Below are 13,643 nucleotides of genomic sequence, written 5' to 3' on the forward strand. Positions count from 1 at the left end.
CTAAGCATGAAATTAAAACACAAAATAAGGCTCGGCGCCATGCTCACTTCATCCTGTCGCCGGGCCTGCTCTACAGTAGGCTATGAGCATTTTGAGGGCATATGTGAGTGAAAATGATAGTGTGAAAAATATTTCTGGGGGCCTGGGTAGTTTTGACACTTAAATTAACAAAGCTTAACTGTACAAAATATTCACATAGAGCCATGCCACTTTGAGCTGACAATGTCGCTGTTTAAAATGAGAAACATAAAAGTCATATAATTTGTTGCTAACAAACATTAATTCCATGATTTAACTTTACCAAAATGTTGTATACTATCTGTGGCGAATTAGGTTTCAGCACAACACTGCAGTTCGTACTAAAATAAATATCACTGAGTAACACTGTTGTACAGTCAGTGGACTGATTTAATCCAACAAAACTATAAATACACACACACACACACACACACACACACACACACACACACACACACACACACACACACACACACACACACACACACACACACACACACACACACACTTTATTACGTTGCTATTGGACCCACTTTTGCCTCCAGAACTGCCTTAATTTTTTATGAAATACTTTCAACAAGGTGCTGACTTTGGTCCATATTGACATGATAGCATCATGCAGTTGCTGCAGATTTGTCGGTTGCACATCCATGATGCGGATCTCCTGCTCCACCCAGAGGTTCCACCACATCCCAAAGGTGCTCTATTCATTTATAACTTGCAATCTAAATAAATTATATACATCATATGATAATTAAACAAATAACCTTGTGGAGCCATGAAAATAATAGTACAGTGATTCAGTCCAGAATAGGTTTTTGAAATGTGTGTACAAATCATTTTTAATGGCCCTTTTTGCTGTGACACATGGACCTCTTGTGGCTCTTTTATGGTACTGCATTATATAGTTATTTTACAATTTGCCATCAAGTTTGTCTTGAAGAGCTGATAAATACTGCAATATGAGAAACAAGATGCACTTTCCACTGGTGGGTGTATACAGTGGCGCTCACCAGCCAGGATGAGGAGGAGTTAGGACCGAATAGGCTGCATTATTTGGAGAGAGTTTGTGTGTCTTTATAATAAATATGCCTATCTCTTTCTCTATTAATATTACAGAAAAAGTTGCATTTTATTTACCCTATCCAGCACTGGTCCTTTATTTTGCATCTGTACATCTGCTGCAATATAAAATTACTCAATTATAAGTAAAAGTCAGTATTGTGAAGATGTATGAAGAAGTATAAAATTATTATTAGCAGAATGTACTTAAACTATCAATAGTTAAACTACTCATAATTCAGAAAAACTATTTTATATTCCTTTGGGTATAATCTATAACAATATATCATTATGTAAACTCATTGTATGTTTTGTAAAATCCTAATCTGTTACTAAAGCTATGAAATAAATGTAGTGGAGCAAAAAGGTATAGGTAAAAATAAAAGGTAATAAATAGATAAAAGGTACAGTATAAATAAAAGGTACAGTATTTACCTCTGAACTGTAGTACAGTAGAAGTTTAAAGTAGCATGAGATGGAAATCTTCAAGTGAAGTCCCTCAACTTAGTACACTAATTAGTTTAATTCCACCATTGCCTCTAGTCAACAAACCAGTGACCACAAGATAGTGCTGGAGCAACGACATCTAGAGGTCATCCTGGGCTACTACAGCACCACTATGTGCAACGCGTAGTCCAAAATCCTATTAAGGCCTCTGTATAGTTACACTTTAATTGATTTAGACACGTCACATGGTCGGAAATCAGTGTCGGCAGGCTGTATGTTACCCGGATGTCTCTGTCCCGCGAGCTGGACTTCTCCAAGCAGACCATGGATTTTTGGCAGATCGGGATGTGCAAAAGGTGAGCACTACATTAACATAAAAGTTAAAATGAGCTCGTGCACTCTATTATATATTTTACACTTGAAGTTATTTAGCTAACTGCAAATGCTCGACTAGAGTATCTTAATTAGACTTTATTCAAATAAAAGTGTCTGTGTAGACGTTCTTTGTGTCACTTACTGGATCATATTCCTGCAAGATGTTATTGTTTGTTTTCATGTACTTTATATAACAATAGTTGTACACATTTCAGGCTCATTACATAACATGCAACAAATGGCCTATTTAAGGTGGTCTACACCAAACGCCCATTTATTCTTGTTGTGTAAACACCAGAGCTGTCTTAAACAGTACATTGGCCTCTTTTTTTGCGTTTAGACGTCAAAGGGCACTTTTTTTACGTTTATCTCTCCTATTAGTGTGACTATAAGCAGGGACATAACGGCATAAATACTAACATCAAGTATGTTAGTAATGTTATTTAGAGAGCACCTTTTAAAGAGCAGATGTCACAAATTGCTTTATTATAATAATAATAATAATAATTAATCATTACTAATAAATATGCAATTAGTTAGGTTATAATAATGCAATTAATTAGGTTATTGAATTGAGCATGCATAGTATAGTGTGTGTACATTTGGATCCTAAGATCCCTCTGCTACATGAATTGAATGTTTGTGTGAAATGATGGGGAAACAATTAGTTGATCAATCAATTAAGATGGAAATGAAAATGAAATGAACAGTTTCATGTGAGAGTACATAGTGTCAAATAAGTTGAGATCCCAACGCTCTTGCTATCAGGTTGCAAAGAAGAATACTGGAGCCTTTCTCCCTTTAGTAACAACAGTGAGTGAGAAAAGGGAAATGCACCACGAAGAGCACCATGACAGTGCTGTGGAAGAAGGGAATCCAAGTTGTTGAGCAACTCAAGCCAATTCCAAGCTAGAAGAGAACCAGGAACCAAAAATGGCTAATAACACACAAAACCTACCACCCTACGTCAGAGTGGCCACTGTCAATGGGGTGGTTGCCCTAAGAAGAACGACCTCAGGACTCTGGGCAGGCAGAGAACTGAGAAAGCTGAAATGTGCGAAAGAAGCATTCCTGTCGGAAGAGGAAGAAGACAACTTCATGCTCACTAAATATTAGCATCGGAGTCTCGAAGGCAGCGAGTGATCTCAAGGAGGGGGTGTCAAATAAGTTGAGATCCCAACGCTCTTGCTATCAGGTCGCAAAGAAGAATACTGGAGAATACTCCCTTTAGTAACAACAGTGAGTGAGAAAAGGGAAGTGCAACATCCATCTGCAAAACACAGCTTAACAATGATATAAGCAATATATTGAATAATGATTAAAAGAAAGATATTTGGTATTAAACATGATATGATGATTGAAAATCAGGATATCTCATTGATATTGAAGATTAATAAATTGAATTGATCTTCCGATTGTAAAATACATAATATGGTTAAATAACTGTGCAAAAGGTCACTAAGTTTGGGTGAAGACATCATGACTCATGTCATTGGGAGAGAAGGGTCAGCAAGGGGAAATTAAATGGCCAAACAAGGACACCTCTGGCCCAACTGAATTTAAGGATGAACAAGCTATGTGACCGTAGTCACATAGACAGAAAGAGGGTGGTGGCTGATTTGACAAAGAAGCTCAGCTATGGAGTAGGATATATAAAGAGGAGTCAGCGAGAGATCGGGGTTATTCCTCGGCAGACCTCAGAGGCATCGGACTCGGAGCAAGACCATCACCGCACCGGACCAAGAGCCCAAGACAAGAGACGGATATTTGAGCAGCAAACAACTAGAGAACACTTCTGAGATTTCTTCAGGGGACTTCAAGAGATCGAGCCACAGAGGGTAACCACGACATCCAAACCAACTGAAGAATCATTGGACTCTGAAGATTATCTCTCACTCAACTGCAACGAAGACTGAAGACTTTTGAAGACAATTTGAGGGCTTTGGACAAAGCCTCAGGTTTCCACCAGAGTCATCAGCCCAGCAGAAGAGGGAAAGAACTCCTTGGCCAGGACAACTCCTTCCCCTCCCTTTCTCTCCAAAAGGAAGACATCAAAATACTCAAGCTCAGCTATCACAATTAGGTTTTGAATTTTAAAGATTTTATCAGTTTACTCAAGTTTTAATCAGTTTAATTTGTATGCTTGCCCTTGCTTAATTTTGCAATAAAATATCTAATCACTGCATTTAAAGTACAAGTAGTAGACATTAAAATTTATTTCTTCACTAAGGTAGTAATTCATTAGGTAAAGTGTGTTTAACATCTTTAAGGTTCTTATAGGTTGCTCTAGCCAACGAAATTAACTTATCCTTGGGGCCTATTCTCCTGGCCACTAAACACAATCCTAGCAACTATACCAAGTGCACTGATCAATGAGAAGAGAGCTGTCGTTAACGGGCGTGGCTGGGGTGGTATTTGGCTCTAGGGCTATTCAGTCAGGTGCCATTTCAGAGTAAGCAGGGTAGGCGTTCGGAAGAAGACAGTTAGAAGCTAGGCGAATCTCTTCGACACCATCTTAAACAATCCTCAGTTATATCTAATAGGGTAATACCCATAGGCCCAGAGGATCGGACCCTTTACGACGGAGAGCTGGTCCAGTATCTCCTGAACAGGGGTAACTCGGGATCTAACAATAGAATACTTTTAGGATTTGGAATGTAAATGTAAAATCCCCCACATTTTCATAGCCTAGATTTTGGAAATTAGGATTAGCATAGCCTTTTTCATTGTTTCTGACTTTTTTAGACCACGTGATTAATCAAGAAACTTATTGGCAGATTGAAAATAATCTTATATACCACCCTACTCTGAATAGGCAGGACACATCTTTTTCTGTGCTCTTTTTCCCTTTAATGATGTAATTCAATTAAGAGTAAATTTAATGTGTAAATGCAGTGCATTTGACCCTTGATTGGACTCAAATTTGAGAGAACAAAGATCCTTCTGTTACATAACTTCTTGTATCTGTGTGAAAGTGGAAACAGATGTGAAAGATCATCTTGTCCCAGCTCTTAACTAGATGATCTACACTGAATGAAATATTCAGACTCAAGACTCGTGCTTTTATGGCCATCCCAGTTCATCAAGGTATCAGGTATTCTACTTTGAGAATACATAGTTTGTAAATCCCGTACATTTGACCTTAGATTTGACCTGAATTTTAGAAAACAAGGACATATCTCTCTGTGTAAAAAAGTTGAAATGTACGAAAACTACTAATGAAAGAAATCTACTGAGGACATGTCTTGACTCCTCGATGATAGCTTCAGCACTTTCCTCCCTCTTGATAGTACGTGGAGGATGGATATGTGGTTCTGGACGGACTGCTGACCTCCCAGGAGTGTGACGAGCTGAAGCAAAGGATGGCAGAGATAGTGGACCAGATGGACGTCCCGGAGCACTGCCGCACCACCTTCTCCACCTACCATGACGAGCAGCTCAAAACACAGGTGACCTAATGTGCAGTACCCTGTGAGATAAGTCTTTAAACAGTGTCAGTGACTCACAGTTTATCTCACAATATTTCTTTCACATGCTTTCCTTCATATCGCGCTTAAAGATGCAGGTAAGGTTCCCTTATGTTCATTAACTGCAGGAAGTCAGTGTGTTTCTCCTTCATGATCACGCTCACGACGTTTGTAGGTACTTGACCCCTCCACTGATTCACAGTGTTTACCTCGACCCTAGATGTCCTTCCTCTCAGGCTAATAGCAGACTTTTATGTCAACAGTCTAGTATGTGTCAGTGGGCTGTGTAATACAGTCATTCCCTGCTGGATCAGGGGACTGATTCACCTTTTGACCTGCAGGGAAATGCTGACTATTTCATCACCAGTGGAGATAAGATCCGCTTTTTCTTTGAGAAAGGAGTTTTTGATGACAAAGGTGAGCTCTGGTGAAATTCCTTTTAGTCTGTCCATTAAATTTTCAAATAGCAAAATGCCTAATTAGAGGGGTAAAGCATTTTTTTATCTTGCAGGGGAATTCATCGTACCAAAACAGCGGTCCCTAAATAAAGTCGGACATGGTAAGTTTTCTGATCATATTTCATGCACAAGGAGCTTCCCAACATCCAAATCTAATCCCAGTTTTCATCTTTTAGCACTACATGCCTATGAGCCACTGTACAAAAAGGTTACACATTCACCCAAAGTTCAGGTGAGCGTGAGCCTTTGAACAATATCAGAGAATGATGTATTTAGTCACAGAATAACCAACACTCACATTAAATCTTCTTCTTAGGGCATAGCGAAGAAGCTGGGTCTTGTAAGTCCTGTGATACTGCAAAGCATGTACATTTTTAAGGTAAAGCATTAACATCCTCCCCTCCATGCATGAAATGCCTTGTGTAGTATCAGATGCTATATGAGTAGTTTAGGATAAGATATCATTTCTCTTCCTCTCTCTTCCAGCAACCTGGGATTGGTGGGGAAGGTAAGGAATCAGTAATAAAGACTAAGCAATTAACATGATAAAGGATGAGCAGATTTTTGTCTGTTTTTCTTAGTGACTCCACATCAAGATGCCACATTTCTGTACACGGTGCCCCTGGGCAGAGTTATGGGGCTGTGGATTGCCCTGGAAGATGCCACCATTAACAATGGCTGCCTGTGGTTTATCCCGGGGTCACACAACAGTAAGCTGACAATATAACTAACCTTGCACTGTCGCTTCTAAAGCAGCTCATTCCACTCAGTACACTAGATAATCATCCAGACACTATTTTGTTTAATACTGTGTGGTTTGGTTATGTTACATTCCACACCTTTTCCAAGGTGGTATTTCCCGGCGTATGGTGCGTACTCCAAAGGGCACCTTTCCCCTGACAGACTTCACTGGTCGAGAGCAGACCTATGATGACGAGAAGTTTGTTGCTGCACCTGTTAAAAAAGGTAATTCATTTGCGTCTTAACATTCAAGTGGACAAATGACGGTGAATAAGGAATTAATATTTCTAAGAACTTACAGTGTGAGATATACAGTGTGCTACACAAGGATCCAGTGAAGCATAGGCATTTTGTCACTCATTCAGAACGTTGTGCATATAATGCAGTGTCTAAATGCAAAATGTGCATTGTTAGCGCTGAAACAAATTGTCCTTATTTTGTACAAATTAAACAAACAAGATAAAATGTGTTAATTAGTGGATTGGTAGGTGGAATTTACCATTGGACAGAGCCTGTTTCCCCCTGTTTACAGTCTTTATGCTAAACTAAGCTAGTGTTCGATAAAGAAAAACATAATTCTAAAAATATAAAACTTCCTTTAATGAATGGAAAATGTTTATACAAGTATTTTGATAATCGATTAAATGCTTATGGATGTATCAAGCAAAAACACCAAGCAACTGCTTTTACCAGTTCCACAAATTAGAGGATGTGCTACTTTTTACAGTATTGTAAGTTGAATGTTGTTTTTTGTTGTTTTGTTTGTTGTTTTTAACAGACAAAACAAGTCATGTTTTCATTTTATAGAAAAAGTGATTCATTTGATTAATTAATAAAAAAAAACAGCCTAGGTACTGTGCAGCACCAAATAAAGCTGTGAGAGTTGGTCAGTTGTTGCACATTTCCAACCTAACTATGAACTGTTCTGTGTTTAGGTGGTGTAGTCCTGATCCATGGGGAGGTGGTGCATCGCAGTGCTGAAAACACCTCAGAAGACTCTCGCCATGTCTACACCTTCCACATGATGGAATCCAAGGACACCTGCTGGAGCCCTGACAACTGGTGAGAGTTTATGAGTGCTGGGTTGCCCTGTGGCGTTTCTTTTATTTTTATTTCTGATGTTAATCAGCTATTTCCAGAAGTCAAAATCAGCAGGAGGGATAAATGAAATGCCCTGAGACATTGAAGTGATGCTACCTTTGAAAAAAAGATATCACAATCTTACTTTGACATTGTGAAAAGTTGAATTCATAAGCAATAAAACACATCCTCCTGGCTAATGTTAGCAAACTCTAGATATTACTGTGTAACTGAATATGGCTGCTGTAACACTGTTTTGTCATGTCACACAAACAATTGAATGGTTTTATCACAAAAGTAAACACATGTATGTTGTTTATTTTTGCTTGTGGTCCCACTCTATTTGCTCTGTTAGGTCACCTCATGATGTATTTTAATCAACAGACTTTAGAGAATATTAGGAAATGAGGAAAAATTGCCATGTTTAGCTGCTGTTAAGCAAAAGTAAAGCAATACTATGGAACTTTTGCAGCTTTATGTAGCTTTAGCAAGACTACATAATGTTTGCTGAATAGCGGCCACAAGTAACAATTGTGGGATAATGGTAAATGATGAATTGTACTGCAACAATAACAGTAGCACAAGGAGAGGAGAGTCATCCAACTGACTCAGTAATGTCCATTATAGAGTTGTACATACAGTACTATAAAGTTAGCTAATGTTAGCTACAGTACTAGTCATACCAGACCAAGTACAGCTGTGGTGCGTTTTATGCTTATGAATTCAACTTCTAATTTTTAAGCGGAAGATTGTGTTATGTCTTATTTTAAAAATGACATTGTCTCACCAAGACTCAAGTTTTTACATATTTGTCATGTTTCCGTCTCTTTGGTGTTTTAAAGGTTGCAACCCACTGAAGAGCTCCCTTTCCCGTCTCTCTACACTAAATGAAGGATGTTTTGGACATTTGGTGGAGCAGTTCATTGAAATACTACAAGTTTCCCTCTCTCCTGAAGAAGGACCAACATTATGAACAGCTTTAACCATATGAAATGTGCTATTTCACATGGCTTGTTTTGTATCCTACATGACACCATCTGTTCCTCTGAGCTACACGTAGGCTGGTATATAGCCTGATCCAGAATTACTTCAAAAGCAGAGTCAGTACTGGATTAATGGTGATTAACTCAGAACAGATGAATGTATCAATGTTTTTAAATGGGAGTCTTTAATACATAAAAAATAAAATTTTAAAAAACATGTTTGATGAACTTTCCATGGACACTCCAATACAACTCATATTTAGATATACTTTTATTCAGCAACGCCTCATCAACATTATAATCAACCAGCATTATTCTTGTCATTTTTTCTTATTTGTGTCGAAACGAGATGGCAGATTTGATTTTTTTTTTTTTTTTTTTTTTAAACAGACAACATTAAGCATTTCTATTTTCAAGTATGTTCATTTTAAGACATAACTTAAATGAAAATCAACTAAAATTGATGTAGGAATTAAACATCCAAATATCTTGCAGTGATTATTAAATCAAACTGTGAAACAAATGAGTTTGTTGTCAATATGCAGTCACACAGGTCCTGCTTCTCAATCGTCAGTTTCATGAACATGCATTATTACATTTTTAATGTACGTAATGTAAAGGTGATGGTAAAAACAACATACTTGTAGGATCATGCTAATAAATTGTTACAACATAAAAAAAACCCCACCAAAGAACGTTTACAGACCGACATAAACCAAAGGCTGTTTATTAATGCATGCTGAAAACAAGTTTCAGGATTTAAACTGTAGCATTCTCATCTAAGAATGATGAGATGAAACCTGATGACATTTGAGGATATTTCTATAAAGCAAATATTCAAGAAGATACATAAATTGTTGCAAAAAGAAAGTTGGGCTTATGTTTATCATTTTGGCCCAAAGCATATCTACAGACTCCAAAACTTTGCGGGGTTTGAAGGCTCAGTATCACAGGGAAATGTAAATATTCAGTTTAAGGGGTCCCATCAAACCTCAGAAATACCAAGCAAAGTCAATTTACCAAACAAAAATATACTGTAGGATACCTGTGTACGGTACTCAGTTTCACATTAGTGTCATGCGGGAGCATAGTGAGTATCTGCCATATCGAAGTATAAATCAGCCCTTATAAAGAAGAGTTGAGAAGGGCTGCCATGCTTTCATCTACAATAGTAGGTAATGTGTGATAGAAAATATACTTCTTAAGGCATATCTTTTCAGCAGTAAGTACTTCATATTGCCATCGGGGAGGCAAAAATAATCTAATAACAAAAATGTTGATCAGGAAAAAAGACATATCACTAAGCTAACCTTAAATAATGTTCTTCAAAGGCAATACAAAAGGCACGTATCCGTTTGGGACAAGATACGTAAACCTTATCATTGATGATCAAAATTTTGCAGCGTCTGTACTGTCCAGGTTTCTTTAGATGACTAAAGGACATTTTCCCACTTCGCTGAACCATCTCCTGTTGCATAATTCAGGAGCTGCTGGTGTCAATGGTCGAGTACCTTGTGACACGCAAAGAAACCATACACCACCGCCGTCACCACAGAGCAAGCTCAAAGAATATTTAGCGACTCTTACCTCACATTTCTTGGTAACTGATTCTAAAGTGATCGTCTCATTCCTCAAGGAAACTGATACTGAAATGACTTCTGATCTGAAGGCAGCAGACTCTAATGTCATGCTAACATTTAGTGCCACGTTGGTTTGTTGACATAATTACCTGGCTTGATTAAGCTGTCAGCTTTTAATTAGTTGTTTCTTGTGCTAGTAAAAATGACTCCCCTCTTTGATCAACTCCACTGATTCCTTAAAGGGGACTTCTACTATGATCTTTCTTACACTTCCCCCTCTGCAAATTCACCATTCTTTCTTCCCTCCAGAAAGAGCTGGGGACAGTGGGAGAGATCTGTTTTTGTTTGTGCCATCTGTCCAGTCAAAGCAACAGCAGGATGAAGAGGTAGAGTGGGAGTAGGAGGTTGTCTATTTGGGAGGTGTAGGCTTCCAGCATAGCCACCAGAGTGACCGAGCCAACAATCCATGAGTAGGTGGAGTTCAGATTGATGCTCCCATCAAAGATGAGAAACATGGCCACAGCGATGATCTGGGCGAACACAGATGTTGCAGTCCCCTCCATGGTTTTTTTTGTGCCGGGCCAACGGATCTCCCCCATGGTGCTGCCGAACACAGACGCCACAGTGTCTCCGACCCCCACAGCCAGCACACCTGCATAAGGCACCAGGCCACCTGCACCAGGAAGTATCCCCTTAGGAACGCAGGGCCCAGGGAACAGCCATATGGGCAGAGACATGCCCACCAGCAGGTAGATGTGGGTCAGGATAAGAGGCCCGGAGTCCCGCTCATCCAGGAACAAGGTGAGCACCTGCCTGAGCAGCTGACCCAGTGGCCTGATCCGAAAGTAACGCACGTACTCCAGGAGCAAGAACACCGCCAAGCAACCCACCGACGCCACATGGAGCAGCTGCCTGTCGTATATCAGCCCTGGAACGTATGTGGCCACTACAATCAGATGGAAGTACTTCCTGACAATAGTGGAGGCCTGGTGCTTCTTGGAGCCTGACTGGCGCTGGTGGTTCTGGTGTAACACAACACAAGTGGCCACAACAGACAAAAACACCCAGTACCCCAGCAGACAGAGTCTTCGGTCATTTAACGTGACAAAGTCCAACAGCCACATGATGGGATGCCGGCCGATGAAGAGAGAGAGCCACGGCATGAGGATTCCCAGACCCAGAACGGCTGTCATCATGTGAAAGAAAAGCGATGACACCCAAGTCTCAGACTCCATGAAGCAGAAGAGCAGGGCGAAGAAGACACCCAGCAACAGTGAGCCCACGACTACGACCGGCAGGAAATAATTCAGTGGATCACCTTTGACCTCTGCCAGGTTCAGGGAGCGCTTGATGAGCTGGTTGACAATGAAGCTGATTCCACCGACAATGAGTAGCGCCTCTCCAGGTGTGAAGCAGCGTGGCAGCAGGTAAAGCACAATCAGGCTGAGATAAACGAAGATCAACAGCACCTCTAACACCTCGATGACCTCAGACACCGTCAGCGTCTGCTTCGTCGTGTAGAGAATTGCAGTGCCGGCCATGCCCGCAATCACGCAAGTGTTGGTGGGTACTGGCCTTGTGATGCCCAGCGCAATCAGGGAGAGAAACAGAGCCAGGATCATGCCTGTGATGGTGATCACCATGGAGAAGCGCTCAAAGTAGACGTTCCCTGAGGCAGAGCACTTTTCTTTCAGCGCCAGGCCCAGCAAAGGCATCACCATGGAGGCCGGGACGATGCCGCTGTTTGCCGAGGGACGGAACTGGAACACGGCACCCCCTGACCTGAGCAGACGGTCCCACTTGTGCTGCACGTAGAAAGCCTGGATGAAGAGGGCTATGCTGCACCAGGAGTGCTGGTTCCAGACCGCCATGTGTACACACAGCACCACAGCCATAACTACAGCGGACTCCACGAGCACTGGGTTGATCAGCATGGCTGCGGGGCGGAGGCTCGCAGGGAGGGAGGATGTTTGGTCTGAACAGATGGTCTGCAACAATGAAGGCCTTCTTCTGTCAGTTCTTCTCTCTGGCACACTTCATCATTTGGCAGGCATTTTTCACTTGCTGTCTAGGGGAAGAAAGAGAAAATTTAATCAGTGACGTTACCATTCAAGAGTACATACATAAAATGCAATAATGAAAATAATTACAAGCATTACTGAATCCAGTAGTTGTGAGACCGGGTGTGCTTTATTCAAGTGCATGAGTCATCTAAGCTTATGCCAACAGTGAACCTTGGTCATACTTTATCTGCTGTCTTTCATGAACTATGGTCACAATGAACGGTCACCCTGTCAGTGTGAAATCCATACAGCTTTGTAAGCACATGAATGAGACCCCAGGAGAAATGCATGCTCTTTCTACATCAGCTGAAACATTTTGTTCCTGTGGGGGTTGAGGTAGGACTGACTTTCTACTGGGATGAATCAGCTGTCGAGGTTGTGTTAACACATGGCCACCACGTCTGACGGACACGGTGACAAGAATAACCCTCCGGTCTTTTGTTACATCCATGTTAATACAACCCGGTGGGGCCAGAAACGCGTCCCTCTGCAAGCCAAGAATGCTGCATCCTCGGACAGCATCAAGCTAACGGCGAGATACAGCTGACTCCACCGAGTTAGCATAACGCCACAGAGCACAAAACTGCTGGCGGAATGAAAATAAAAGCCAGGTTAGCAAAGACAAGCATACGTACCACATCGGTGCAGTGTTATCTGGACGAAGGTGCGTTGTGGTGCGAATCAGTGCCGTCCTTTATGACAGATTTCTTTCCTTTGTCAGCTGTCGCTCCTCTCACACCCAGTAGGAGGGGGCCATATTTGACAGCTGGGTCACGTGGTACAGTCGTAGAAAATGTCACAGAAAGGCGTGGTTTTCTTTTTTTTAATATTATTTTTAATTTTCATATAAAATACATTGTTTTGGTGTTCTGTCTTTAGGAAAGCGCATACTGAATATTCCGTTTATTTATTTTTTGTTTCATAGCTAGTTCAGCATTTAAGATGAACATAATTTAAACTGGATTACAGATGTAAAGGAAAAAGGTTATAAACAATTTTTTTTCTTAGAGAATTGGAAGAATTTAGTGAAAGATTTGGACTCGGGCTGGATTTCCGTTGTTTCATGAATAGAAAAAGGTTCATTTCGAAGCAAGTAATGATCTATATCCTTGTAATTAAGAGTAGGATTAAATTTAGATTGTATTGAATGTACAATGTTTTGTCAGACAGATATTGAATCTTTTCTGTAGCTGTAATTTTGTTAAATTGTTTTGGGACAGAATATATGATGAAGCTACGTATAAAGAATGTAATGCATGTTTTTGATTACCATAATTTTAAGTTTTGGTTGTTTTATGGAAAACAAATGTAGTGAGTTATTGTTTAGTATTTTCATAAGTGTAGATTTTTATTTAAAGCTGACCCAAGG

General features: G+C 40.3%; 2 protein-coding genes across 3 annotated transcripts; one reads left to right on the forward strand and one right to left on the reverse strand.

Moving 5' to 3' along the window:
* Positions 1-1,772: 1,772 nt before the first annotated feature.
* On the forward strand, positions 1,773-8,848 carry phyhd1 (phytanoyl-CoA dioxygenase domain containing 1). Its single transcript, XM_038734522.1, has 11 exons — positions 1,773-1,883; positions 5,193-5,351; positions 5,711-5,786; positions 5,881-5,928; positions 6,004-6,059; positions 6,144-6,206; positions 6,314-6,335; positions 6,409-6,537; positions 6,677-6,793; positions 7,504-7,630; positions 8,491-8,848. The coding sequence occupies exons 1-11, from the start codon at positions 1,773-1,775 to the stop codon at positions 8,537-8,539; spliced, it is 957 nt and encodes a 318-aa protein (XP_038590450.1). The 3' UTR covers positions 8,540-8,848.
* A 41-nt stretch (positions 8,849-8,889) lies between these two features.
* Positions 8,890-13,042, reverse strand: dolk (dolichol kinase). Of its 2 annotated transcripts, none has more exons than XM_038734013.1 (2): positions 12,910-13,034; positions 8,890-12,275 (listed from the first exon to the last, which is right to left on the reverse strand). In XM_038734013.1, exon 2 carries the CDS (start codon positions 12,143-12,145, stop codon positions 10,574-10,576), a length of 1,572 nt encoding a protein of 523 aa, XP_038589941.1. In that variant the 5' UTR covers positions 12,146-12,275; positions 12,910-13,034; the 3' UTR covers positions 8,890-10,573. The 2 variants fall into 2 exon arrangements, with proteins under 2 accessions (XP_038589941.1, XP_038589940.1); XM_038734012.1 differs by having other exon boundaries at positions 8,994-12,279; positions 12,910-13,042.
* Between the last annotated feature and the right edge of the window lie 601 nt (positions 13,043-13,643).

This window comes from Micropterus salmoides, unplaced genomic scaffold (genome assembly GCF_014851395.1).
Source record: "Micropterus salmoides isolate LMB-PRFRI ecotype aquatic unplaced genomic scaffold, ASM1485139v1 Ms_hic_scaffold_20, whole genome shotgun sequence".
NCBI lineage: Eukaryota > Metazoa > Chordata > Actinopteri > Centrarchiformes > Centrarchidae > Micropterus > Micropterus salmoides.

Coding starts and splice junctions, on each gene's coding strand:
- phyhd1 (XM_038734522.1), top strand. CDS start 1,773: ATGGTCGGAAATCAGTGTCGGCAGGCTGTATGTTACCCGGATGTCTCT. Junction 6,336..6,408: donor ACCTGGGATTGGTGGGGAAG/GTAAGGAATCAG, acceptor TGTTTTTCTTAG/TGACTCCACATCAAGATGCC. Junction 7,631..8,490: donor TGCTGGAGCCCTGACAACTG/GTGAGAGTTTAT, acceptor GGTGTTTTAAAG/GTTGCAACCCACTGAAGAGC.
- dolk (XM_038734013.1), bottom strand. CDS start 12,145: ATGCTGATCAACCCAGTGCTCGTGGAGTCCGCTGTAGTTATGGCTGTG.